This window comes from Choristoneura fumiferana, chromosome 4 (genome assembly GCF_025370935.1).
Source record: "Choristoneura fumiferana chromosome 4, NRCan_CFum_1, whole genome shotgun sequence".
NCBI classification, from domain to species: domain Eukaryota; kingdom Metazoa; phylum Arthropoda; class Insecta; order Lepidoptera; family Tortricidae; genus Choristoneura; species Choristoneura fumiferana.
Window position 1 is genome coordinate 11,374 of NC_133475.1, and position 24,725 is coordinate 36,098.

Below are 24,725 nucleotides of genomic sequence, written 5' to 3' on the forward strand. Positions count from 1 at the left end.
GGTTCCGCACCTCCGTACAATGTTATAAAACACATAGTTCAGTAATATTTTTTGTAAAAAATTCTAATACAAGCTTTTTTGCTGGCGGTACTTTTTGCCCCTGGTTACCAAAGTAGGTAGTCGTCAAAACGAATCAAATGAGATTAAAATCGATGCGGTCGTGTCGTTTTATTACAGTTCCTATAGCCAACATCTAACTTCATCATCAGATCAGCTCTACGTCATAATAATATTGCATTGTCATCGGATTTATACATGCATGCAAAATTTCAGCTCAATCGGGGTTGAAATGTTAATTCCACCCGAACAAACATAACTAACATTACATCACAAGTTAATAAAAACATATCACCAAAATGTAAGCACTAGGTGCAAGTATTTTGAATAAAGAACAATTTTAAATTCTCATCCTCTTTGGCCGTCGCCCTGTCCGAGGCTGAATAGCGCTTTTTTCAAATTTTTCCACCCACCGGTTTAGATTTTAGAGGGGGGGGGAGGGGGGACGCTCGATTTCAATGAAAATTTGCACTTTAAAGTTAATTATTTAGAATAGAATAGAATAAGCCTTTATTAACACACTTAGAGCAACAAACATTATTAATGAACGGAAGATATTTTCCACATTAAACTTATAACTACTTTTAACATAACTAAGTGCTATAAACTATAAGTGTGATAAATGGATTGGGCTCAGCGTATGCTGTGGACGCACACAAAGTGCGCATGCACACAGCACTGATTTACAGCTCAACCCTTTACACTTGCTGCCTATCTTTACTATTACCTATCTATATTTTTGACTAAATTCCTTCGTTTTAGAGATGCATATACTTACCTATGTAATTAAATATCTATCAAAATCTGTAAAATAAGTTTTTTTTTTATATTGTTGGGGTTATTTGCTATGTTTTCGCTCTTGGACCTCTCTCTTGGGTTCTAAAGTGTCATGGTTTTGGAGATATGATTTTTTAAATATTTTTCTCAAATTTCCCGAAATCCCGCCTTGCTGCGCTCCATGGGTACATTACCGCGTATCATGCAAACAATCAGTATGGGTAATAAAACATCTTGTTTATAAACAATCGATTTATTTTTCGTTTCTATCAAAAGAAATTCGACTCATTTTCGATCACGTTATTTCGTCGTATAAACTAATATAATTATGTGTGGTATGTACAGCGGGCCGCCCCTCCCGCGCCTCCCGGGCCTACCGCGGCGGCGGCGGCGGGCGCGGCTTGGCCGTGGCGTAGGCGATCTCTGAGAGGCGCACGTCGATGGGCGCGCGCTCGTCGTACAGCGTCGGCGCCTGCAGGATGATGCCGGCCGACCCCACCAGCACGGCCAGCGTGAAGATCCACAGGAACAGCCGGTCCAGCACCATCGCCACGTACTTCCAGTCCTCCTTGACCTGCAACAGGGGGAGCGGCCGGTCAGCGCGGGGCGGTCGGCGCGGGGCGGCGCGCGCGGGACACTCACCCGCGTGGACTCCTCCTCCTTGCGCGTCTGGTCGGCGATGTAGTTGATGCCGTCGATGGCCTTGTGCAGCTCGGGGCAGCGGTGCCAGCGGCGCAGCGCGTCGCACAGCGCCGGCGCGTCGTGCAGGCGGCAGGCGGCGGCCGGCGCCGGCGACCCGCCCTCCGCCGTCACGGCGCCCTCCCACTGCGCGCCCTCCAGCCCCGCGCTGCAACCAACACGCGCTCCGTCAGCCCGGGCGGCGCACGATGCGCTGGCGTGCGGTGTGCGGCGCGGCGACACTCACAAGCGGCTCCGGTGCGGGTCGGGCCGGTAGTGCGGCCGGCGCATCACCAGCAGGCGCGGCAGCACGTGGATGAACACGCGGCGCACCCACGGCGCCATCGTGTGCGTCTGCGGCGACCGGAAGTGCACGTTCAGCACCACCACCGTCACGCAGATGCTGCGGACAGGGGCGCCGGTCAGTACGCGGGGGGGGGGCGCGGGCGGGGCCGGGGGGGGGGGAGCGGCCGCCTCACCTGAACGTGTCCAGGATCATGGTGAACAGTACGAACTTGCCGAGCAGCGGCACCACGAGCGACGTGGGCGGGATGATCTCGGCCAGCAGCAGGAAGAACACGGTCAGCGAGAGCAGGATGGAGATGGACAGCGAGACCTTCTCGCCGCTGTCGGACGGCAGGTAGAACACCAGCACCGTCAGGAACGAGATGCCCATGCACGGGATGATCAGGTTCACCGTGTAGAACAGCGTCTTGCGCCGCATCGTGATGTTGAACGTGATGTCCAGGTACGGCTCGTCGCAGCACGTGTAGAACTTCTCGTTCCTGCAACACGAGCGCACGGTCAGCGGGCGGGGGAGCGGACGGGGAAGACGGGGCGCGGGGGGGGGGGGGGGGCGCACCTGACGGCCGGCACCTCCAGGATGTCCCACTCCACGGAGGTGTAGAACTCGGACAGGTCCACGCCCAGCTCCACCACGTTGGTGCCGCGCGCCTCGTCGATGTGCCGCAGGTCCACCTGCACAGGGGGAGGGCGTCAGCCGGCTTGGGGCGCGCGGGGGGGGGGGGGCGCGGAGGGGGGGGGAGCTCACCTACCTGGAAGCCGTCGTACGTCCACGAGCCGAACTTCATGACGCACGTCTGCTGGTCGAACGGGAAGTACTCGACGTCGATCTCGCAGGAGGACTTGTAGATGGCCGGCGGGCGCCACTCGACGCGGCCCGTGTAGTTGAGCGTCGCCTTCGTCGCCAGCGTCACTTCGAAGTTGCCGTCGGCGCTGGGGAAGAGAGAGCGTATTAACGAGGCGGGGCGGGGCGGGGCGGGGCGGGGGGAGCGGCGGACGCTCACTTGTTGTAGAGCACGATGTCGGGGCGCCAGATGTGGTCGGAGGGCACGTGCAGCATCTCCACGCCGCCGTACTCGCGCGGCTCCCACGACAGCTTGTAGTCGTACCAGCTCTGCAACACGAGACAATTATTTCAAGAGCTACTTCTACACCGATCGGCGTCGGAGCTCGGGGTGTTTCGTTTTCCAACTGACCTGCTCCACCCAGAGGTTGGTAGTCATTATCTGATTCTTGAGGTTCTGCAACAGACATAAAGAAAGATGAGCAGGTCGAGCGCGGCAGCGGGACGGCGTGGGGGGTGGGGGGGGGGGGTCGCACTCACCACGTCTATGAGCTGGCTGAGCTTGAGCTTGATGCGCACGGCGAGCGCGTCGCTCACGTTGAGCACGGGGCGCACCAGCTTGTTGTAGTTGCTGAGCAGGTCGTCGTACAGCCGCTTGGCGTCCGGGTTGCCGGCGCAGCCTGCGGACGGGGCGGCGCGGTCAGTGTTGGGGGTGGGGGGGGGGGGGGGCTCACCGCGCTCACTCGTCACTCACCGCCGGCCAGCAGCAGCGCCAGCAGCAGCAGGCTCGGGGCGGGCGCGGCGCGGGGGGCACGGCGCATGGCGGCGCGCGCATGGCGTCAGCGCATGCTCCGCGCTGCCGCGGCGGCGACGCGCGCGTCCTCACCGGCGACTCCGCCCCATGGCGCTGCGCGCTCCGACGCACCGACGCGACGTTCCTGCGACCCGAAGCCCGTTCACGGTTTCGTTGTTTTCCTGAGAGATTAGATTGGATGATCGTTAGTAAAATGAAAACTCTACATCGCACCCGCGGAGTGCGTCATTACTGACGACCAAATAGGTACGAGAAACAGCACGTTATTTCAGCTTATCGGTATAGTTACGAGTATTCGATTACGTTAAATCGTTAAGTCGTATTCGTTAAATTAAATATGGATAAAAAAGCTTAAAAGCTATCCTATGTCCTTCCCCGGGACTCAAACTGTCTGTATATCGAATTTCATCTACATTGGTTCAATTACAACTTTCGATTTGTAATATTAGTGGGAAGCACGAAGAACAAATCTACCTATCTATCGTAAACACTCAGATCAAATAAAAACTAAAGATAGGGCGCTGCGAACAACCGAAGTGAGGCCGGTCAAACTACACCAATCCGTGTGCTACCACAGTGGCACGCACACACTTGCAACCAAACTATAGCAAAACCTTATTACGTCAACACTAATTATAATATTGTAGTTACCCTATTAGGTATTGGGTAAAAGCCGCCTATGTAATATAATATATTTTATAAATTCTATTCTTTATTAACACGGCTTAAAACGTCAGAAAGTGACACGCAACGTAGTTATTTGGTTCTTGTAAAAGTTTATCAACGTATTTTATTGTAGTAACGGTATCAAAGTGTGAAAGTAATTAAAACGCTATAAAAACGTTATTCAACGGTAACGATATTTTTGTAGTATCGGGGTACTAAGAATTATTATGACACACCGGCCTACGCACACATGTTTATAAAACCGGCCTCACCGGGCGTTTCACCGCGCTCCATCTTTACTTTTTATTTGATCTGAGCGTAAACATAGGAAAATAGATATTTACAAATAACGACTAATTTCGAATAATTTCTGTACAAAACTGTACCGTTTGTTTCTGTAACGAATTCGAATAATTTCTGTACAAAAAGTAAGGATATGATGATATCCCGTCAAAAATTTATATATATAAAATTCAAAGTCCTGACTGACTGACTGACTTATATATCAACGCACAGCCCAAACCGCTAAGTTAAATGCTTGAAATTTGGCATACATATACCTTAAGTGACATAGAGATACACTAAGAAGGGATTTTTCGAAATTCCCACGGGATAGGGAATAAATGGGATTTTCATTTTCACGTTCAAATGGCTCCATTTCCGTAACTATAATTACAAGAAACTTCAAATTTGGCATGCAAGTAGGTAAATACTAACTGCTAAAAACCGTTTTAAGGATTATTCGAAATTCCCACGGGATAGGGAATAAATGGGATTTATATATTCACTTCCAAGTGACCATATTTCAGTAACTATTATTAAGAGACTTCAAACTAACATACTAACAGCTAAAAAAAAAATACCGAATTTACCAAAATTCCCACGGGATAAAGAATAAGGCGTACTATTTTATACTAGCCAACTAGCTGATTTTGAGACTTGATATTTGAAACATATATTTCTAGAGAGTCATAGAGGTAGGCAGGTAAAAAGGGTTTATTCGAAATTCCCACGGGATAGGGAATAAATGGGATTTTTATTTTCGCTTCAAAGTGGCCTTAACTCCGTAATCATAAATATAAGAACTCAAATTTCACACTCAAATCCAGGTAGAAAACACTAACAGGTAAAAACTTTTTCAAGTTTTCCCAAAATTCCCACGGGATAAAACGTTACAGAGGATTTTATAAACTAACTGAATAATAAAACGCACAAGCTGAACTAATTAACCTAAAGACACAGCATACTTATGTAAATCTGGTGACAATACAATAATCTGGCAGTGATATTAAATATAATGACCCGGATAACTCACATCTTAAAACCAATAATCTGGCAGTGACATCCAGGTAGGTTGTCCGGCCAGGATCGTCTCCGCAGGAACGAACTCCTCAAAAGTTAATGGCACACACAAGAAATTTTGCAAGATTATTCAATTTCTTTCAATGACAATTCATATGATAGACCACCTGATGCTATAGCTAAGGTCGTCTGCTCATGAAGGCACTTGGTAGGTAATTTTACAGTCATGTACGTTCAGTTTTGATGATACACACGACTTAATGAAAGATTGAAATAGCTATAAAGATAAAAAAAAAAAAAACAGTGTAGCTTTCTTTGGTATTTACTAATTCTTATCACGCGGGAATTATCCAAGGGTTGTAATTAACGCAGCTTCTTTAAACTGTAATTTTTGGCTTCAAATTTAATTATTTGTCTTCTGAATTAATAAATCAGCGACTAATAAATACTTTTCTAGTTAAATTGTGTAACGTAGCTTGGACGTTTTAATAAATCAGCATCACGATTATTATATAGCAACTAAATTTGTAATATGCCTACAAAAATGTTAAGCTTCTAATACTTAAGTGTATCTATTGCATCTAGAAAACAATTTTAACAGACTCTAATTTAATATTGTCACCTCTATTTTAATACATTAGTATATAGAAATTAACTATTGTGTACGAAGTTGCGGTCAAAAGAAACACGTAGGCACAACGTTTTTCGAAATTCTACTCCTGAATATGTGAAACAGCTAGAGTTCAAAGTTGGTATGAATTATGATTATGTAGGTTGATTTTTTAATTTGAAAATTTGCACCATTTGTCTGAAACGTCTGTCTGTATTTGTATTTCCAAATAGGTAATCCTCCGAAAAATCAATCAAAACACGAAAAAAAGATTCGTAGAAATGAAATCCATGTTACCCCAAATTTAACGCGAGTGAAGCCGCGGGCAAAAGCTAGTATAAATATGAAATGAGAGCCAAGTTAAGAATGTGCGTCGTATTAGTTTACAAAAACACAAGTTTTTTCACATTTTATCAATTTGCCGTGCTAAATTGTTCATGTGTTTTTACATCAAAATTTCCTATTGTCGTGTTGAAATATAAGTATGTCGTGTGTAACGACTAACGAACCAGTATAAAGTACGTACAATAAAATTTTGTTCAAACAATTGCACAGGACTTAAAAATACAGGGTGTCCCAAGACCGTGCCACAAGGAGGGAAAGTATCTTAAATATTGTAGATAGATTATTGTTGATAGATTGGGAATCGAACCTGCGATATGGTCAAACAAATATTTATGTCACCCGTTATTTTACGACAACGATCAAAAGGGTTAATTGGAATTATTTTTTTTTTCTTAGTTATTAACATCTTAAATAAGTAAAAAGAAGACCATAAAATTTTACACTTACAATTTCAGGAAAACGAATACCTACTTAGCCTTTTCTTTGACTTTGTTGTGCTTCTAAATACGACTTATTTTAAGATTTTAAAGTATTAAGTTGAGAAATAAATACAATGATCAAATAATAATGTAATCGTAGTATCTTGTCTTGCATGGAACACTTTTTTTTTAAATGACTCGTATTTAGTTAAGAGTTGCGTGAATCTAGATCGGTAATACAATCTATTTATCACATTATTATTTGATCACGTACTTTTAACAGGAAATAATATGTACCCATTTCTCAAGTGAGTACTTATTACTTCAAAATGTTAATATCAGTATTTAGATGCTCAGCAAAGTCAAAGAAAAGGCTAAATATTATTTTTCCCGAAATTGTAAATGTAAAATTATATGGTTTTCCTTTTATTTAAGATGCTATGTTACTTGAAAAAAAAAACCTTCCAAATGAGTCTTTTGATCAGTGTCGTAAAATTACGGGTGTCGTAAAAATAGTAGATTGTACAACAAAGAGCATTAAACGAGCCATTTTATCCAAGACGTTCATAATAGCCACGTCCCGTGGTTAGACACGTCGAGGGGAAAACAGGTTTAATGATCGAGTTTTACACTCTGCTTTTCACTTCGATGGCGAGGAAATGAAAATAGAAACAATGGAAACAATTGTTAACTTTCTATGTACTTACCTTTTATTTTTCAATCATTACTATAGAATTATATTTTTTTGTTTGAATGCTTTATTTTGATTGATTTTTATTTTTATATTAAAAAAATATGTCGAAACTTTTTCGTTTGTGGCTGTTGACACCTGATTACCTTGGTCATAGACGAAGACTTTACTTCATGCACTAGAGCATAAAAAGTTATTTTATTAGCTATTAGCAGGTGGTAGGGCCTTGTGCAAGGTCCGCCCGGATTACTACCACCATCTTGCTCGCTAATCCTGCCGTGAAACAGCAGTGCTTGTAATGTTGTGTTTCGACGTGGAAAGTAAGACAGCCGGTGAAATTACTGGCACTTGAGGTATACCATCTTAGGCCTCTAGATTGGCAACCAGAAGACCCACTTGCTCGTTTTCCATCCAGTAGAATAAAAAAAAATTGGCCTAGATCCAAAATAAACACGAACTTTACTAGCATGAGAAGTGTTTTTTTTACCATTTCGCGGGTTCGATTCCCGGTTCAGACAGGCGAAAATCTTAAAATGCAGTTAAAGTTGTTTTTTAAATCAAAATGAAGTCTCCTTTCAGTAAAATGGTCTATCTATAATATTTAAGATAATTTTCCTCCATGTGGCATGGTCTTGGGACAACCTGTATAATATGATATTTTTAAGGTCCTGCAGCCCAGAGATGGAGAAGTATGATCTGATCATTTATGACGCCTGATAGTGCTATATAAATATGCAGGTGCTCCTGGCAAAACATATAAATTAACTAGCCGTTACCCACGACTCCGTCCGCGTACAATTCGGTTATCTCTATCCCGCGGGAACTACGCAATTATAATGATAAAACTATCCTTTGTCCTTCCCCGGGACTCAAACTATCTGTGTACTGAATTTCATTAAATCGGTTCAGCGGTTTAGACGTGATGGAATAAAAGACAAACAAAAAGACTTACAAACTTTCGCATTTATAAATATTAGTGGAATAACATGGAACAATCAACACCATTGGACCAATTATGTAGTCCCAAATTAGGCAAAGCCTGTACTATGGGTACTATACAACGGATAAACACACATTAATAACGGAGATTAATAACTTCCAAGACTTGAGCACGAACGTCCGTATTTCCATACACATACGGGATGGAACCCGGGACCTCATACTTCATAGCCAGGTTCTCTAACAACTACTAAGCTATCCGTCGACGGTGAATGCTGGAACGGCGTTTCATCATCATCATCATCATCCCTGCCTTTGCTGGCTGCTGCTACAAATATTCGCCGAATGAGAGGGCTTGGGCCGTAATTCCCAGGCGGGCCCACTGCGGATTGAGAACTTCACACACGCTATTGATTTAATTGCTTCACAATGTTATCGTTTACCGCAAAGCTCACTGCAAAAATTAAAAGCTTTCACTATGCTCAACTAAGCTCAACGCGCACAACGATGTATTTGTACAATAATACATAAGTTATTGTCACAGTAAAGCAACGTTTTGGGTTGTTTATAGGTGCGTGCATGTTAGAAAAAAAAATCTTAAGGATTTTAAAGAGATTTGTCACATTTGACCTAGACTATACGCGAAGCGATTGTCGCAAATATATTTATATCCAAGTAGTACGGGCCCGCGCACACCGCGACAGTAAAACCGCACTCCGGGGCCCAAACCTGGCCGGAGCTAAGGCTACGAGGCGAGGAGACCCACTTGCTCGTTTGCCATCCAGTCGAATAAAAAAAAAACGTTCCTACCGCGATGTGCGAGGATCTGTTGCGAGAAATGTATTTGTCATGAACTTATAGAAATGCTTAATTTACCTATACCCGCTCCGCTCATCTCTGGTAGAAGCAGCTGAGCTGAGTGAGGCGAGGTAAATGAAGCGTTTTTATTGGTTCATGAAAAACACATTCCTAGCAACACATCCTCGCACATCTCTGGTGGAAACGCAGCGTTAAGATTGTGTCGCAAAAACTAAGCTCGTGGTGCGCGCTAGACGCTACACCTTTTTCTCAATCATTTCAGCTCAACGATTTTATCAGAGAGCCCTAAGTACCCTCCAACCGCAGGTCAAAGAAATACCCACTATTTACCTAACACCCTATATTTAAGTATACTTATTCATTCGTTGTTTTGTACCTAATTACAGTCATTATCGTCAGAACATTTTCATATATATGCCAGATGGTTTTAAGAGCTTTGTGCTTTCAATTATTGTCGCCAGTAAGTAGTGCGCTTAGTGTTCTTTGTACCATATGGGGACCTGTTTAGCGTCATGTCATGTATGTCTTTATTTGTTCTATGTGTGTTATACCTATAGCATCAATTGTGGGTATATCTGTTATTTCTTATGTGTCGGGTAGTTTCTCAATAAACCAGTTGTGTCGTTGACCTGGGAGTTTGCTTTAATCTTCCCACTCCAAAAACCAAAATATATTACTGGCGACGAGTTAATCCTATTTTTAATATTAAAATCGTAAAGTTACAGTGGTTAGGTACCTAATCAATAAAATGCCGATCGGAAAAATTGAACCGTTCGATTTGGCAAGTAAAAAGTGGTCGGCATATATTAGACGCGTGAAACAATTCATAACCTTAAATGAAATCAAAACGGAGTTACAAGTGGCAACTTTGGTGACCGTAGTGGGCGAGGCGACATACAATTTGATGTGTGACTTATGTGCGCCGAATGATCCAGAGACAAAATCATTTGAGGATCTCGTCAAGACGGTCAACGACCATCTCGAACCGAAGCGTTCCGAAATTGCGGAGCGACATTTGTTTCGTCAGCGGCGACAGAAAACAGGCGAATCTCTTAACGAATACTTGCAAGCCTTAAAACACCTCGCAAGCACCTGCAATTTTAAGAGCAATCTTGAAGAGAATCTCCGTGATCAATTTGTGTCCGGCCTGATTAGTGACGAAATGCGATCGCGATTGTTTGCGAAGAAAACGGTCACGTATAGTAATGCGGTGGAGTTGGCGCTGTCGCTGGAGGCGGCGGAGCGGAGCGCGCAGGCGAGCGGCTCGGGCTGCGCGCCGGGCGCCGGCGCCGCGGGCGAGCCCGTGCACCGCGTCGAGGCTCGCGGCCGGCGCGCGCCGACCGGCGGCCGCGGCGGCGGCGGTAGCGGCGGCGGCGGCGCGCCGGCAGCCTCGAACGCGGGTCGCGCTTGTTGGCGATGCGGGCGCACTCATCGACCGGATTTGTGTCGTTTTAAAAATTATACTTGCGATGAATGTGGCCAAAAGGGCCATCTCAAATTGGTCTGTAAGCAGAGCAACCTGGCCACGAGTGGCAGAGCGGCGGAACGAGGAGCGCGAGCCCGGGGCCATAACTACCTGGATAGCGAGGACGAGTCAGAGTGTGAACTTTACAATCTTAATGTATGCGGTAAAGATGACAAGCCATATTCAGTGAAAGTGTCGGTAAACGGTGAGATATTAACCTTCGAACTGGACACTGGAAGTAAGTTATCTACTATTAATTATGATTGTTATGTCAGATTTTTCAAAAACATTACACTGCAGTCAAATGATGTTTGTTTACGTTCTTACACGGGAACAATAATTGAACCCGTTGGTTATATAACTGTGAATGCTACCTTAGGCGAACACAGTGCGACAGACTTAAAGTTGTTTATTATTAAGAAGGGTGGGCCTCCTTTATTAGGTAGATCGTGGTTACGAAAGCTAAAAATTAACAGTGTGCAAATAAGCGATTTATTTTTGCACATGACCGAAAAAAATATTGTTGAAAATTTACAGAAAGAGTTTCCATCCGTATTCATGTCTGGGCTCGGTACATGTACAGAAAAAATTTCACTTATTTTGAAAGATTCAGATCCAGTGTTTATAAAAGCGAGGCCGTTGCCTTTAGCATTACGTAAGCCTGTCGAGCGGGAACTCGAACGACTCGTGGCGGAGGGTACCATCTATAAGGTGGAACATTCAAAGTATGGTACACCTATTGTACCGGTGGTTAAAAAATCAGGTGACTTGCGAATTTGTGGAGATTATAAAGTCACCATTAACCCCAAACTAGTCCAAGAGCCGTATCCTCTGCCACGAATCGAGGAGTTATTTGCTGCACTGAGTGGGGGGGAGCAGTATAGTAAAATTGACTTGACTAACGCATACCAACAGTTGTTATTAGAAGAACAATCACAAGCGTGTACAGCCATTAGCACACATATAGGTACATTTGTTTATAGACGCACTCCGTTCGGATTGAGCTGTATCCCCGAAAAATTTCAGAGGTTTATGGAGGAGACGCTCCGGGGGCTGCGCGGCGTGGCGGTATTCCTGGACGATATCGCCGTGACGGGCCGCGACCGTCGCGAGCATGAGGCCAATCTCCGCGCCGTATGCGCGCGGCTGCGCGACTCGGGCCTTAGAGTCAAACTACAGAAATGTTCTTTTATGCAGGATAGCATCAATTACGTGGGTTTTATTATCGACAGACAGGGGTTACACCCGGATCCCGATAAAATCAAAGCTATTTTGGAGGCGCCCGCCCCCAAGGACGTTACACAGTTGCGATCGTTTCTGGGTTTAATAAACTATTATGCAAAATTTATACCAAATCTGAGCTCAGTAATTTACTGTTTGCACCGTTTATTACGAAAAGAGGTCACTTGGGTGTGGTCCCCGGACTGTGAAAGAGCCTTTGATAGTGTCAAGAAAATTGTGGCTAGTAAAAAAGTACTAGTGCATTATGATCCTGAGCTTCCGTTAGTGTTAGCAGTCGACAGCAGTAGTTACGGTTTGGGTAGTGTACTGTCGCACCGTTACCCGAGCGGCGAGGAACGCCCTATTTGTTTTGCGTCGCGAACCCTAACAGCAGCCGAGCGCGCTTACAGTCAACTTGACAAGGAAGCTTTAGCGATCATTGCAGGGGTAACCAAACATCACCAGTACCTTTACGGGCGGCATTTTATCATTAAGACCGATCATAAACCTCTCACATTCATATTCGGACCTAAAACGGGTTTACCACAAACTGCCGCTAGTCGACTACAGCGATATGCTACCAAATTAGCCGCTTACGATTTTGATATCGAATTTGTCAAATCGAGCGACAACTGTAATGTGGACGCGCTGTCGCGGTTGCCGCTGTCGGGAGGCCGCAAACAAGGATCCGAAGTAGATGCGGTCTCATATGTTCATTTTGTGGAAGAAGCGTTTCCTATTAGCGCGAGGGAGGTGGCGTCAAAGACGCAGAAAGACGCGGTGTTGAGAAATGTTTACGATTACATACTAAAAGGGTGGCCTACAAATGTTAATATTGTAGAACAGGAAAAACCTTACTGGAACAGGAAAGATAAGTTGACTTTGGACGGAGGTTGTATTTTATATAATCACAGGGTAGTCGTTCCCGATAGTTTGAGGCAACCGGTATTACGAGAACTCCACGAGGGACACCTGGGCGTCGTAAAGACGAAGAACTTGGCTCGAGGTTACGTGTATTGGCCGCAGCTGGACGCGGAGATCGAGGCGCTGTGCGGCGCGTGCGCCGCGTGCCGCCAGCAGCGCGACGCGCCGCCGCGCGCGCAGCTGCACCCGTGGGCCTTCCCGCGCGCCCGTGGCAGCGGCTTCACATCGACTTTGCTGAGTTTCAAAATAAGTATTATTTAATTACAGTCGATGCGCACAGCAAGTGGATCGAAGTGCAAAAGATGTCTGGTACGAGTGCCGGAGCTACGGTGACGAAATTACGTGAATCTTTTGCTCGTTTCGGTTTACCGACGCAGGTGGTGAGTGACGGAGGTCCCCCGTTTAGCTCCGCAGAGTTTGCAGACTACATGAGTAAAAACCGCATCACTCATACTATCACGAGCCCTTATCGAGCAGCGGGTAACGGTGCCGCCGAGAACGCCGTAAAATCGGTGAAGCGGGCAATGAAGAAAGCGGTTCACGAAGGGGTCGACATTGACGCAGCTGTTTGTAAGTTTTTATTTCAGTACAGAAACTGTGAGCACTGCACGACAGGAGTCGCTCCGGCTGAGGCGTTGCTGGGCCGTCGGTTGCGGAGCCGGTTGGATGCGCTGCTGCCGTGGGTGGGCTCCGCCGTGCTGGCGCGCGACTACCGCGCGAGGACCGGTAAGTGGGCCGAGGGCACAGTCACCGAGCGGGAAGCTCCCCTGACATACCGAGTGCGTTTGCCCGACGGGCAGGTGTGGAAACGTCACGTAGATCAGTTGTTGCCGATCAACGAGCCGGATGTTAAAAAGCGTGAGTCGTTAACGAATAATAAACCAGAAGACAACAATGATGCATGTAATGTTGACACACGAAAGAACACCTGTGAGGAAGCCCCAGTTATCCCCGTGTCTGCATCGAGCACTTCGAGTTCTAAACAAGAGACGATTGTGCAACCCACGGAATTAACCATTACCAACAATCAATACCGACCGCGAGCTAAACGCAGTTGTATTTTTAAGGGTACCTATAAGTGTTAGCTAATGGTTGTCGTAATTTATTTTTCAAAAAAAAAATGGGATAGCTGTACTAGTTTGGCTACTTGACGTTTAGCCAAAATGTAGTAAGTAGGAACCAAAATAATGCAAATATGGTAAAACTGATTTTGTAAGACAACACCATATTACTTATTCTGTGACATCACCTAACTTTTAGCTAAGTAAGTAGGTAGATACTATTCTAGTAAGCCTTAGTTTTGTAGTCACAAAGAAAATTATTATTTTTTTTGTTACTGTTAACAAATTTTAAACACATAAGTAGGTAATAACGCCATAAGTTTCACTAAACTATTGATAGTATAATTAAACTAAGCTTTTTTGTTGTTTAACTTATTTTTTTTTTACTATAGATACATATAATAAGAGGTTCAATTATGAGTACTTGAGACATTACTTACGATCTCACATATCAGTACTTAATGGCCCTTACTTATTTGTTGTATTTTTTTTTTTTTTTTGTAAGAGGGAGAGGTGTGTTATACCTATAGCATCAATTGTGGGTATATCTGTTATTTCTTATGTGTCGGGTAGTTTCTCAATAAACCAGTTGTGTCGTTGACCTGGGAGTTTGCTTTAATCTTCCCACTCCAAAACCAAAATATATTACTCTATGTTTGTTCCTATGTTTGTTTTTTATGGCGTAAATAAATTATTTTCTTTATTTTTCTTTCTTTCTTATATAAACAAAATCTTCATTAGGAAGAAGCGTCATTAGGAAGGTGCTGAACGTTAACGGGGGAGTCGAGTTGAATGGCACGCGCCGGGTTATTGGGTACGCTGACGACTTGGCACTGCTGGGATGATCCTGATGTCCGGTTGCGAAGCTTGGACTCTAACGCTCAAAGAAGAGAATAAGCTGCTATTGGCAGAACGGAGGATTCTGCGGAAGATTCTGGGACGGTAGCTGAACGATAAGAAAGAATAGGGAAATCGAAGACCAGGTATCTGAGCCCAATGTGTCCAAGGTGTCCAGACTCCGACTATGACAGATATTCGACCTTAAATGGGACCCAAATTAACGCTCGTGACTGTACCGCTGGAGAGACGAGATCCTGAAAGACCTATTGGACCTCGAGGTCGAAGGCAGGCAAGAGCTGGCTCAAGATCGCAAAGCGTGGGGTCATCTGGTGTTGGAGGCCAAGACCCGCTTTGGGTCACTGCGCCCTGACGTTAATCACGTGATATAAACAATTTCTTACACTCGTGCGTTAACAGTCAGTAGGCTATCCTTCAAACAGTGTCATTGGTCGGTCAATAAAGTAATCATCGTCCAAAAACTTGGTATTTTTTACAATTTTTTTTAGGTAGGTAGTAGTTTAAATTGTGAATTTGCAAAAGATGGCGATAAATATAATACTTATTATAATAAATTGATTATAAAAACGACAATTGTATCAAATGGTGTACTGCCGTTTCAGCAAAATATTTTCGCCGAATTTTACTTCCTAGGAAACTTATTGCACTAGTTTCATTTCCAAACGAATCTTAAGCACACTTACATTCTATGATTTGAGTGTAAATTGTAAGAACGATAAATAAATAATTCTAGATTTTATTCATTTGGTTAAATCATCATTTGAAATATTTTTACTTTGACAAACTAATATTAATCAAACGCCCTCTTAGTAAACCGTATCTATTAAATATTAAAGAGAGCCATACAAAAGATCACCATATTATGTGTGTTTTGCTTTTAAATCTAGTCTTAAATACAATGATGAGCGAAAATAACCGGTTATATTCCTCACAAAGTGTAATCAATACATTTGTATGCGTGTTCGCAATTACGGTCCGTTAAAACGACATACTTACACTTGAAACCGATAAATGATGCTGGGTTTGTATTTACTACTCACCTACTTACATCTTCGAGTTTAGCTAAAAGGATTGACTTCTTAAGATCAATGCGTATTGTCAGTATGAAACCCAACACCTCGGAAACTTTTCCGTTGAATAATAGATTCGATCAATTAACCCCGGAATCGCGAGGAAGTTCCGACGAGGGAAAGTTTGTTTAATTGCAATACCTATCTGAGTACCTACTATCATATATCCTAACTAATTTTATAAATGCGAAAGTGTATTTGTTTATTTCGTTTTCATACTTTAATCACTTAACCGATTGTCATGAATTTTGTTCATCATCATATTAGATGACCGGTATAAAAAGTATTGACTATAAATATGTAGTAGGTAGTTAACTCGGTAGCAACTATTGTCAATTTGCCAATCGCGTAAAGCTTTGTTACACTTATTTTGATTAACTGCGAAGTAATTAGTTACAATTAATTAGCAAAGACCAGGTGTGATAAATCTGAGCTATCTGACTATAATGTATTATAAATATTATGATTGACGATCAACGAACTGATAGAATAAAATATTTTCATCGAACGGCTCAATTGCTGTTCGTTATTTCAAAGTTAAATGAAGTATGAAAGAGGATCCTTTCGAACGTCTTTGTTTTTTTGCTCACTAATAACTGCAAATTGAATTGACTTAAAGAAGGATTTCATGGAAAGTGGTTTTGTGGAGCAAGACGATGAACAAAGGATTGTAGTAAATGTTATTATGAGGACTAATTGGGTAGAAACGGACTTTCCCGTTGTCACTGCACTTTACTCTTTTTATTAAATAACTTTAAAGTTATTTTATTTGGTTTATTTTTAAAACAACAAATAACGTATTTGTTAGAGTAAGTTTCTGTTACTTTTTTAATTAGAATTTATTTTTTTTTCCTCTGTGTTATTAGCAGTGATTTTTTAAAATTATGAAGTTTGGATGACTGACAGTACAGTCAACAAGAAGTGGCAGCCAGTAAAATTTTGTATCATAAATATAAAAATAATGTTGTTATTTTACGTAGGTACTTTTCTGTGTTCAATTGAACTTTTTTATAGATTTCGTAAATAAATAAAGAAAGTAACATTCTGTATCTGTAATAGTGGTAGCACCTTTATCCACCTTCCCAACGTACCCAATAACTCAGTAAGCAAAATTAGGTTGTGTTCGTATGCAAACTGATTTTACTGTTTCAATAGCAGCATTATACATATAAATAAAGCTGTATATTAACCCGGGTGCCGGTGAACACGCCACCCTTCTACGTTGGGGTCATAAATTCCCTGCAGAATGGCTACTACTTTTTTCAAAGTATATTCTAACCCGCGTCGCAAATGACGTGGCGGTGTAAATTTTATACCTTATACCTTTTAAAATATCTTTCAATATGCTAATTTTCTTACAGCGAAAGTGCATTTTGTGAACCACTAGGCCACAACAACTTTTTACGTAAAATAATGTTACTTTTGACGACCAGATAGTTCATTAGTTAGAGATTCTGACTACGAAGCTTGAGGTCCCGAGATCGTTCCCGGTCAGGGCAAATATTTTTATGAAAAACACGAATGTTTTACCTCGAGTCTTGGGTGTTAAGATGTATGAATCTAACTATTTAAGTATGTTTAACCGTTGCTTATTACTCACAACACAAGGTTTGCTTACTTTGGGACCACCTAGGTGTCGAGTGTCTGCAGATATTTATTTATTTATTAAACGTAATGGAATTTGGTACATTAAATCATGATTTCCCAAATACTCACAGTTGCATGAACGGGTTTGAACCCACAATTCTCTACTTGAATGAATGAGATTTATTCTCGTGCTAGACGGCCTTGTGCATTTCGTAAAAATATCCTAAGACAATCGCAAGGTATAGGATATGGTCCTTGGTATAGGTAACCATTATTTCCATTCTGTTTCCGACTTAATACCATTTCAAAAATAATTAGGTAAAGAAATATAAATTAAAAACATGAAAAATGTTTTTTCTTTTCCGTTGTTTATAAAGTTAATTGTGCAGGTTAACCAATTTTATTCCCAGGCCACCATGGAACTTTGTGATTATGACATTTTACGTAATATGCAAACCTCTTTCTAAAAATTACATGTGGTTATTAAAAATAGCATAATATTTTATGTATAATTTAATTAATGTAATTAATTTTAAAATTGCCACGCCCCAACAGGGCATCATTTTTTATATATTTTTTTGTAGTAACAATTACCAATTAGCATGGACAATGATCATTTACATGCTTTTAGTATCGAAAATACAAACTGTAACATAGATGCACAGAAATACCAGAAAAATAAACCAGCGCTGGGAATCGAACCCACTGGACAGGGGTACAGACACGAATTTCTCTTATGCACCACATATCTCAGCTTGTTTGTTTCTTATTTAGTCACTTAAGCAGCGACACTAGCGACATCTATGCTGTAGCCCTCATCGAGAAACTTTCAGCATCCATTGGAACTAACGCTCACCCGGACAAGAGATGTCGTTACTAAGCAATCAAATTAAGATTGGTTTTTGGAGTCTTTTTGAATTTTTTATTTCACTTCAAATTTTTTTTGGTATCATAAGTAATAGTTTGCATTTTTTTAAAACGTTTTTCAATATAAAAACTCGTCAAGATTGTTTACCCTTTTTCTAATGCTAAAAAATCGAAGTATAGTAAGTAGTTCTAAAAATAACTAAATAATTTTTAGGGTAGATTTTACTACAGTATTGCATTCTGCTTTGGAAAATATTGTTTTGTTGTGCCAGAAAACAGTACAAACTCCTAACTTCATACGAAAGTTTGGTTCTATAAATAAGTATTATTTGGGTAAGAGGTGTCTAGCAAGTCATAGCTACGAATGAGTAAGGCAAACCAAATGTCAGCGGTCCTGGTGTGGGATTCAAAGGGCACAGCTCTCACGGGATTCTAATTTATGGCGGTAATTTTGGTAAATTTTATATCACAATAAATTTTGTGCTGATGTATTCTAGCAATTGAAGTCAATAGTTAAGTAGATGGTCTGTTTAATGGGGAAATGGTGAAATTAAGGTTAAACATTACAAGGTTAGGTTACATTATATAACTGTCTTATCGTAAGAACTGAAACTTCGAAAAGAAAAAAACGGTCAAGTGCGAGTCGGACTCGCGCACCGAGGGTTCTAAACAATTTGTAGGTACAGCCGCGAGGCTCTGCACTGATGCCTTGATAGAGGTCACTTTGGCCAAATCACGCTACGCTACTGCAGCTTGATTTGTGTGATTTTCTAATACTTACCTACATAATATAGATACTCGCAATGTTAGCAAATGCTACATCGGATACGGAATGTCGTATCAGTGTCGTATCAGATTACGTATCATCATCAGTAATCATTCCAGCCCAGTTGCTCTGCTGGGTACAAGCCCCCACTTAGAATAAGAGGGCTTGGGTCGTAGTTCCCACGCGGGCCCAGTGCGGATTGAGAACTTCACACACACCATTGAATTATTTCGCAGTTTTTGCAGGGTTTCGTCAAAATATTTTCCTTCACCGTGCGTTAAAGCTCATGATAAATTTCAAATGTAATTTACTTACATAGTTAATATTATACTGTTAAGCCTGAATCGCACCGGCATAGTTAGGTCCTACTAGATTAGGGTTACTATTACTAATAGATACCTACGTAGATACATACATAGGTCCGTGTTTAATGTGTTGGTCAACACCTCGAGTGCTCCAATACATATATATAATAACTGAAACAGCAAGGGACCGATGTTTGAAATCTTCAATCTAAGCTCTAATTAGTCTTGAAAATTAAATTTGTAGTTTTGTAGCATTCGAATGTGGAAAAATGTTAAGTACCATTTTTGAATGATATTTTCGCTTGATGTTTGAATTGAAACATTGAAAACTCTGTTTACTGCATAAAATAAGGATTTAATGAGACAATTATAACATCCTTAAAAACCTTATCAATGTTATAATCATAATGTCATGAGGTAAATGACAACAATCAAAGAAAATGAATCACGCACCAGGGGGGAACCTTTGTGCTATATCATGTTGACATCCCTTAGATTTGCCAAACAAATCACAGCGAAATATATTATGAAAAGGTCCTGGTACCATCAGTCAAATAAGTGGTCTATTAATTTTTAAACCAGTTCCTATCAAATAAATATGTCGTCAAACTTTCAAGTTGGCAGACACGTCTATTGGCATTATTGTTTTATGACATGCAAACGATTATCAACTTTAGGGTGGTAGACGACATATTTGGCTGATGGTACGTGATTCAGTTTCTATGACTGTACATTTACGACATAAAACTAGCCAGCTAGTTAAATTCGCCTATATTTTCATCAAAGGCCCAATAGCCGTATTTTATTTAATCGTAAATAAGGTATTGTCGGTGGTTCGGGTAGTAGTAGTAAATTTCCCGGTCCCCTGCGAATTGCCTCCCACGGCTAAGCAAACAACCAAATTTATTTATTCAATGAACAAATATTTTAAATTGTGCAGCGTAGTATCGAAACCCTTATGCGACGGAAATTGGAATAGTGCAAGTGAAAGCACTGGCATTTGAAATTTTAATGCGTTACGTAAAGTAACGCACTTTGTAACAGAACTGTGAGTCATAAATGTACTCGTATCTATGTATACTTGGTTTGGATAGGTATTTAACTAAATGTACACAAACTTCAGCTGCCAGATTTGGTATATTCAAGGTTTTTATACATTTTTCTCATCTATCATGGTAATACAAACTAGACTAGTGTATTTTATATTTCAATACAGAAATGGAAATGTTTAGATAGTTTAATGGGGGAATTTCAATATTTATGACACCAACTGACATTGTTTTGTTTACATTCAGTTAAATAGCTATCCAAAGTCGCGCGTGCAAGCAAGTCCTGTGCGTGATATTTAGACTATGAATTAAAAATTATGTTCGTATGGATGTCACTCGTCGTATTTTGTTTGAGACTTTCCTATTACGGTCATGGTATGATACGATGTAGTGGGTAGATTCATAACCTAACCAACAAAAAGTTGGAAAACACCCGACTTTGTCACTTCAAAGTTCAATATCTCAAAAACGGCTGAACCTATTTTCATAAAACATGTCTAAGAACCATCGCTAAAAAACCTACTTTCAATTTTAAAAAAAACCGCATTCAAATCAGTCCACCCGTTTAAGAGGTCAAACTTATAACACCCCTCTTTTTGCGTCGGGGGTTAAAACCCCAAATATTTATGTCGTTGATAAAATAACTCCGTATATTACATCGAGAGTGCAGGAAATAAATTTCATTCTGAACATCGGAAATCAATTTTAAAGAAATTTAGTTTACAAACCGGAGTGAATTCAATCCAGTATGTTTGAACTCCAACGTTGACTGTAATTTTATTTGTAATGGTCCGCGACCGCTGGTCACACACCGCGCCCGTAAAGCGTACGTTACTTAAAATGCTTTTTAGTTCAATTATTATGGACTTTTTTATGTGGAGCGGCGGTAATTGACGTGAGCGTGAAGTTTTGTTGTGCTTTAAAATGGTTATTTAAATGGAATATTTGGAATATTTTGATGGGATATTTGGATATGGTGTTTAAACAGTATTTTGATCGGTTGATCTCAACTCATAATGTTTCCATACAAATTTCCAGGGAATCAAAACCTTTACAACTGATACTTTCAGTTGTCATAAAAACATGTAATTTGGTTCAGAAGGTAGCTTTTATAGTGCAACCCATGAAGAAGTCAGAAAATGCTGATGCTAATTACCGCCTCGTATCTAGTTAAATCTTATGCAGCCTAATAATAATTTTAGGTTTTATTTTTTTAAGTGAAAATTTTATCGGTCTCACTGTATTTTATTGTGTAGGTAATTTTTTTAATGTATGATGACCAGATGGTCCCAAAGGAAGACCAGCGCCGTTCGCAAGACCGGCAGATTGCATAAAACTATTTTTTTTCTTTTTTTTTATTCATTGTACTTATGTTTGTCACGAATAAATGTTTTCTTTCTTTTCTTTCTTTCTTTATAATGTTAGGCCACTTCCAATTAATAATAATAACAGGCCTTGGCATCTTTAACAGACGATTCAAGTAGCATCACGACGAAATAACTATGATCATACGAAAAATAAATAATAATGCGATGAATAACAGGGGTAATCAGGGGTACTTTGGGGTACTTTATTCAATCAGAACGTGTTTTAATATGGTTATTAAATAAATACATGAAATAATTTTCTTTTCCGCCTAAACGTAAAACTCAATATGTACCTTAAATAACTTTTTTACTTCTCATGCTCGTAAAGTTCGTGTTTATGCTGAGTCTAGGCGACATAAAATAACTTTTTATGCTCTAGTGCATAAAATAAAATCTTCGTCTAAGACCAAGGTAATCAGGTGTCAACAGCCACAAACAAAGAAGTTTATAAATATATATTTTTTAATACATTTTTAATTTATATAAAACTAAAAATCAATCAGAATAAATCAATAAAACTAAAAAATCATTATTATATAGTAATTCATGTAAAATAAAATGTACATAGTAAGTGAACAATTGTTTCCACTGTTGCTATTTCGTTTCCTCGCCATCGAAGTGAAAAGCAGAGTGTAAAACTCGAGCATTAAACCCATTTTTCCCTCGACGTGTCTATCCACCCTCGCCATACCGGCTCGGGTGGCGGCGGGTGGCGGCGGGTGGCGGGGGGAACGTCTTGGGTAAAATGGCCCTTTTTATGCTCTTGTTGTACAATCTACCATCTATTATTTTGTTGAAGCTGCATTCAATCCAATTTTTTTTACTTACAATCAAAGATAGGTATCAAAATCATTCATTCAACCTGTTTTTACCCGACTGCGAAGAAGGAGGGTTATGTGTTTGACGCGTATGTATGTATGTATGTCTATTCCTATGTCCTCTCGTAACTATTCAACGGCTGAACCGATTTTGATAAATGATACGTCATTGAATTCGTCTTGATGACACTGGGTACACGAAATTCTTGAAAAATCAAAATGGCGGATTTTTCGTCGCCAAATTGTTTTCTTTAAAATTATCACTTCTTACTTGACATTAAACTTCCTTTTTCCATAGAACACAGGCATTTAGCTAACTTTTTTGGCGTCGTACAATTTCGTATTTCTTACAAGGTGAATGACGAAGGTCTGCATGAACAATACGCGGCCGTCTCTCAAACGACCCGTGAGGGAACGCAAAAATAGCATCAAGAAAGTACTGCAAAGCGTATAATACTCGTAACATACGTGTGGATCTCAAGAACAATACTGCGTACCCAAGAACAGCGTCCCAACACAAGACGGATAGCCTCCCGTCCGAGCCCATGTTTTATTCATAATCTACTCGGCAGCCTTATGCGTTTTAAGAAATGAGTTGACTCTCAACAGTTCTCATAAGAGCTATTATGTTAATCGCAATCGTTAATTTATTTACACTTTACTGCTTGAAACCTTGAGAGGAGGGAAAATGGGCGTTCAAATTCTTTTATAACCTGGTTATGTTGGGCTGGGACGGTCACTTTCGACCGGCATTATCTATATTTTGAAGGGTAGATTGAAGCAGGAAATTACTATTTATTACAAAAGAAGTTGAACCCTGAGAAATTATTGTCATTTATTTTTATAATATGGATTAGAACTGCGGTTTTTGGCCCTAAAAAAGACAAAATTTTACTAAATTTTAACCTTAACGTTTTCAATTAATGGAAGGTTGTACTCTACAAACTCCCAGTAACCTTTTAACGTATTTATTTTGATAATGGTCAGTACTTTTTCAGAGTCCCTGCAAAAGCTTCGCGGAATCATACGGCTCTGTGGAGCACATTTTGAAAATGGCTGGAGATGAGAGTTATGGCTGGTTTAAAGAAGACTTGACTTCATTACTGCCTCACTTAATATGTATATACTTTGTAAAAATACTTCATTTACTAAAAGAAAATCTTAAATTTCAACACCTGTGATCTAGCTTTCTACGAAGCTGAAATAATTAAAAATATCTATTGCCGTTTTTGACAGTTTAAGGTTGCGTTTGCTACGTTTTTAAAACCTGAACCAAATGTTTCCGCTTTAAAGCTACACCGGTTCTATATCTACGAGTATAAACAAAGAGCGAATTCACTTGTTTATACAAACAATTCGCTTCAGTGGTGATCAATGCATGACTAGTATTTTGGGGACGTATTCATAGCATCTTTGTCTCAGCATCGATGAATAATGCAACGTGTCGTCACATGGATAGATACTAGCGCTTACATGTAAACCAATCAAGAAGAACCGTCCTCAACCTTCACGTATAAAGAATCTTGTGGTGCGTAGGAGTATTTCAACGCTTAGTAAGTGTCACGTTATAATGGATGTGGTAAAAATCTATCGGTATGTTTACAACGGGGACATACTCAGGATTGGGCAATGGAAAAAAAAGTTGCACTAGTTTTATTGGTGTTAAAAAGTACGCGTGAAATGTGAGTGTTGTGATTTATTAATGGTTGTTGATAGAAATCGTGATGTTCAATAGTTATAAAGTTGAATGACATCTTCTTTTTAAATAATTTATTGAATCAGGCGTTACTTTGCGGAGGTCCATATATCAATAAACTAAAAGAATATCTTTGCACACCGGCGACCTTATGATAGCCAAGCATGGTGTACGGTTGTGTTGCTCTGAAGATGAGCTCTGGTTGAGTTCGAAACGCGTCAGTGTAGTTAGGTTGAATGTATCATGTTAGTAACATCTGGTAGCATGGTGTACGGTTGCGTTGCTCTGAAGATGAGCTCTGGTTGAGTTTGAAACGCGTCAGTGTAGTGTAGTGGTGGTGATAGATGGTTTGTTTCTACGTTGTGGTGGTGGAGGAACTGCATGAGCGCGCATATTTGGAATAAAATTTGGCCATCATAAGGTCGTCGGTGAGGCAATGAAAATTCTTTTAGTTCATCTTCGCTTTC

The 24,725-nt window shown here is 40.9% G+C and overlaps 1 protein-coding gene across 1 annotated transcript in view; it reads right to left on the reverse strand.

Moving 5' to 3' along the window:
• Positions 1-1,083: 1,083 nt before the first annotated feature.
• The window catches only part of LOC141427233 (acetylcholine receptor subunit alpha-like), a 59,552-nt gene continuing 35,910 nt past the window's right edge, over positions 1,084-24,725 (reverse strand). Inside the window, exons 2-11 of the mRNA XM_074086459.1 lie at positions 3,354-3,574; positions 3,140-3,279; positions 3,012-3,056; positions 2,820-2,929; positions 2,568-2,748; positions 2,375-2,490; positions 1,992-2,297; positions 1,760-1,915; positions 1,477-1,681; positions 1,084-1,408 (exon numbers count right to left, since the gene is read on the reverse strand). Of these exons, the coding sequence (XP_073942560.1) occupies positions 1,208-1,408; positions 1,477-1,681; positions 1,760-1,915; positions 1,992-2,297; positions 2,375-2,490; positions 2,568-2,748; positions 2,820-2,929; positions 3,012-3,056; positions 3,140-3,279; positions 3,354-3,420 (1,527 nt within the window). The 5' untranslated portion in view covers positions 3,421-3,574 and the 3' untranslated portion in view covers positions 1,084-1,207. The remainder of the gene's footprint in view (positions 1,409-1,476; positions 1,682-1,759; positions 1,916-1,991; positions 2,298-2,374; positions 2,491-2,567; positions 2,749-2,819; positions 2,930-3,011; positions 3,057-3,139; positions 3,280-3,353; positions 3,575-24,725) is intronic.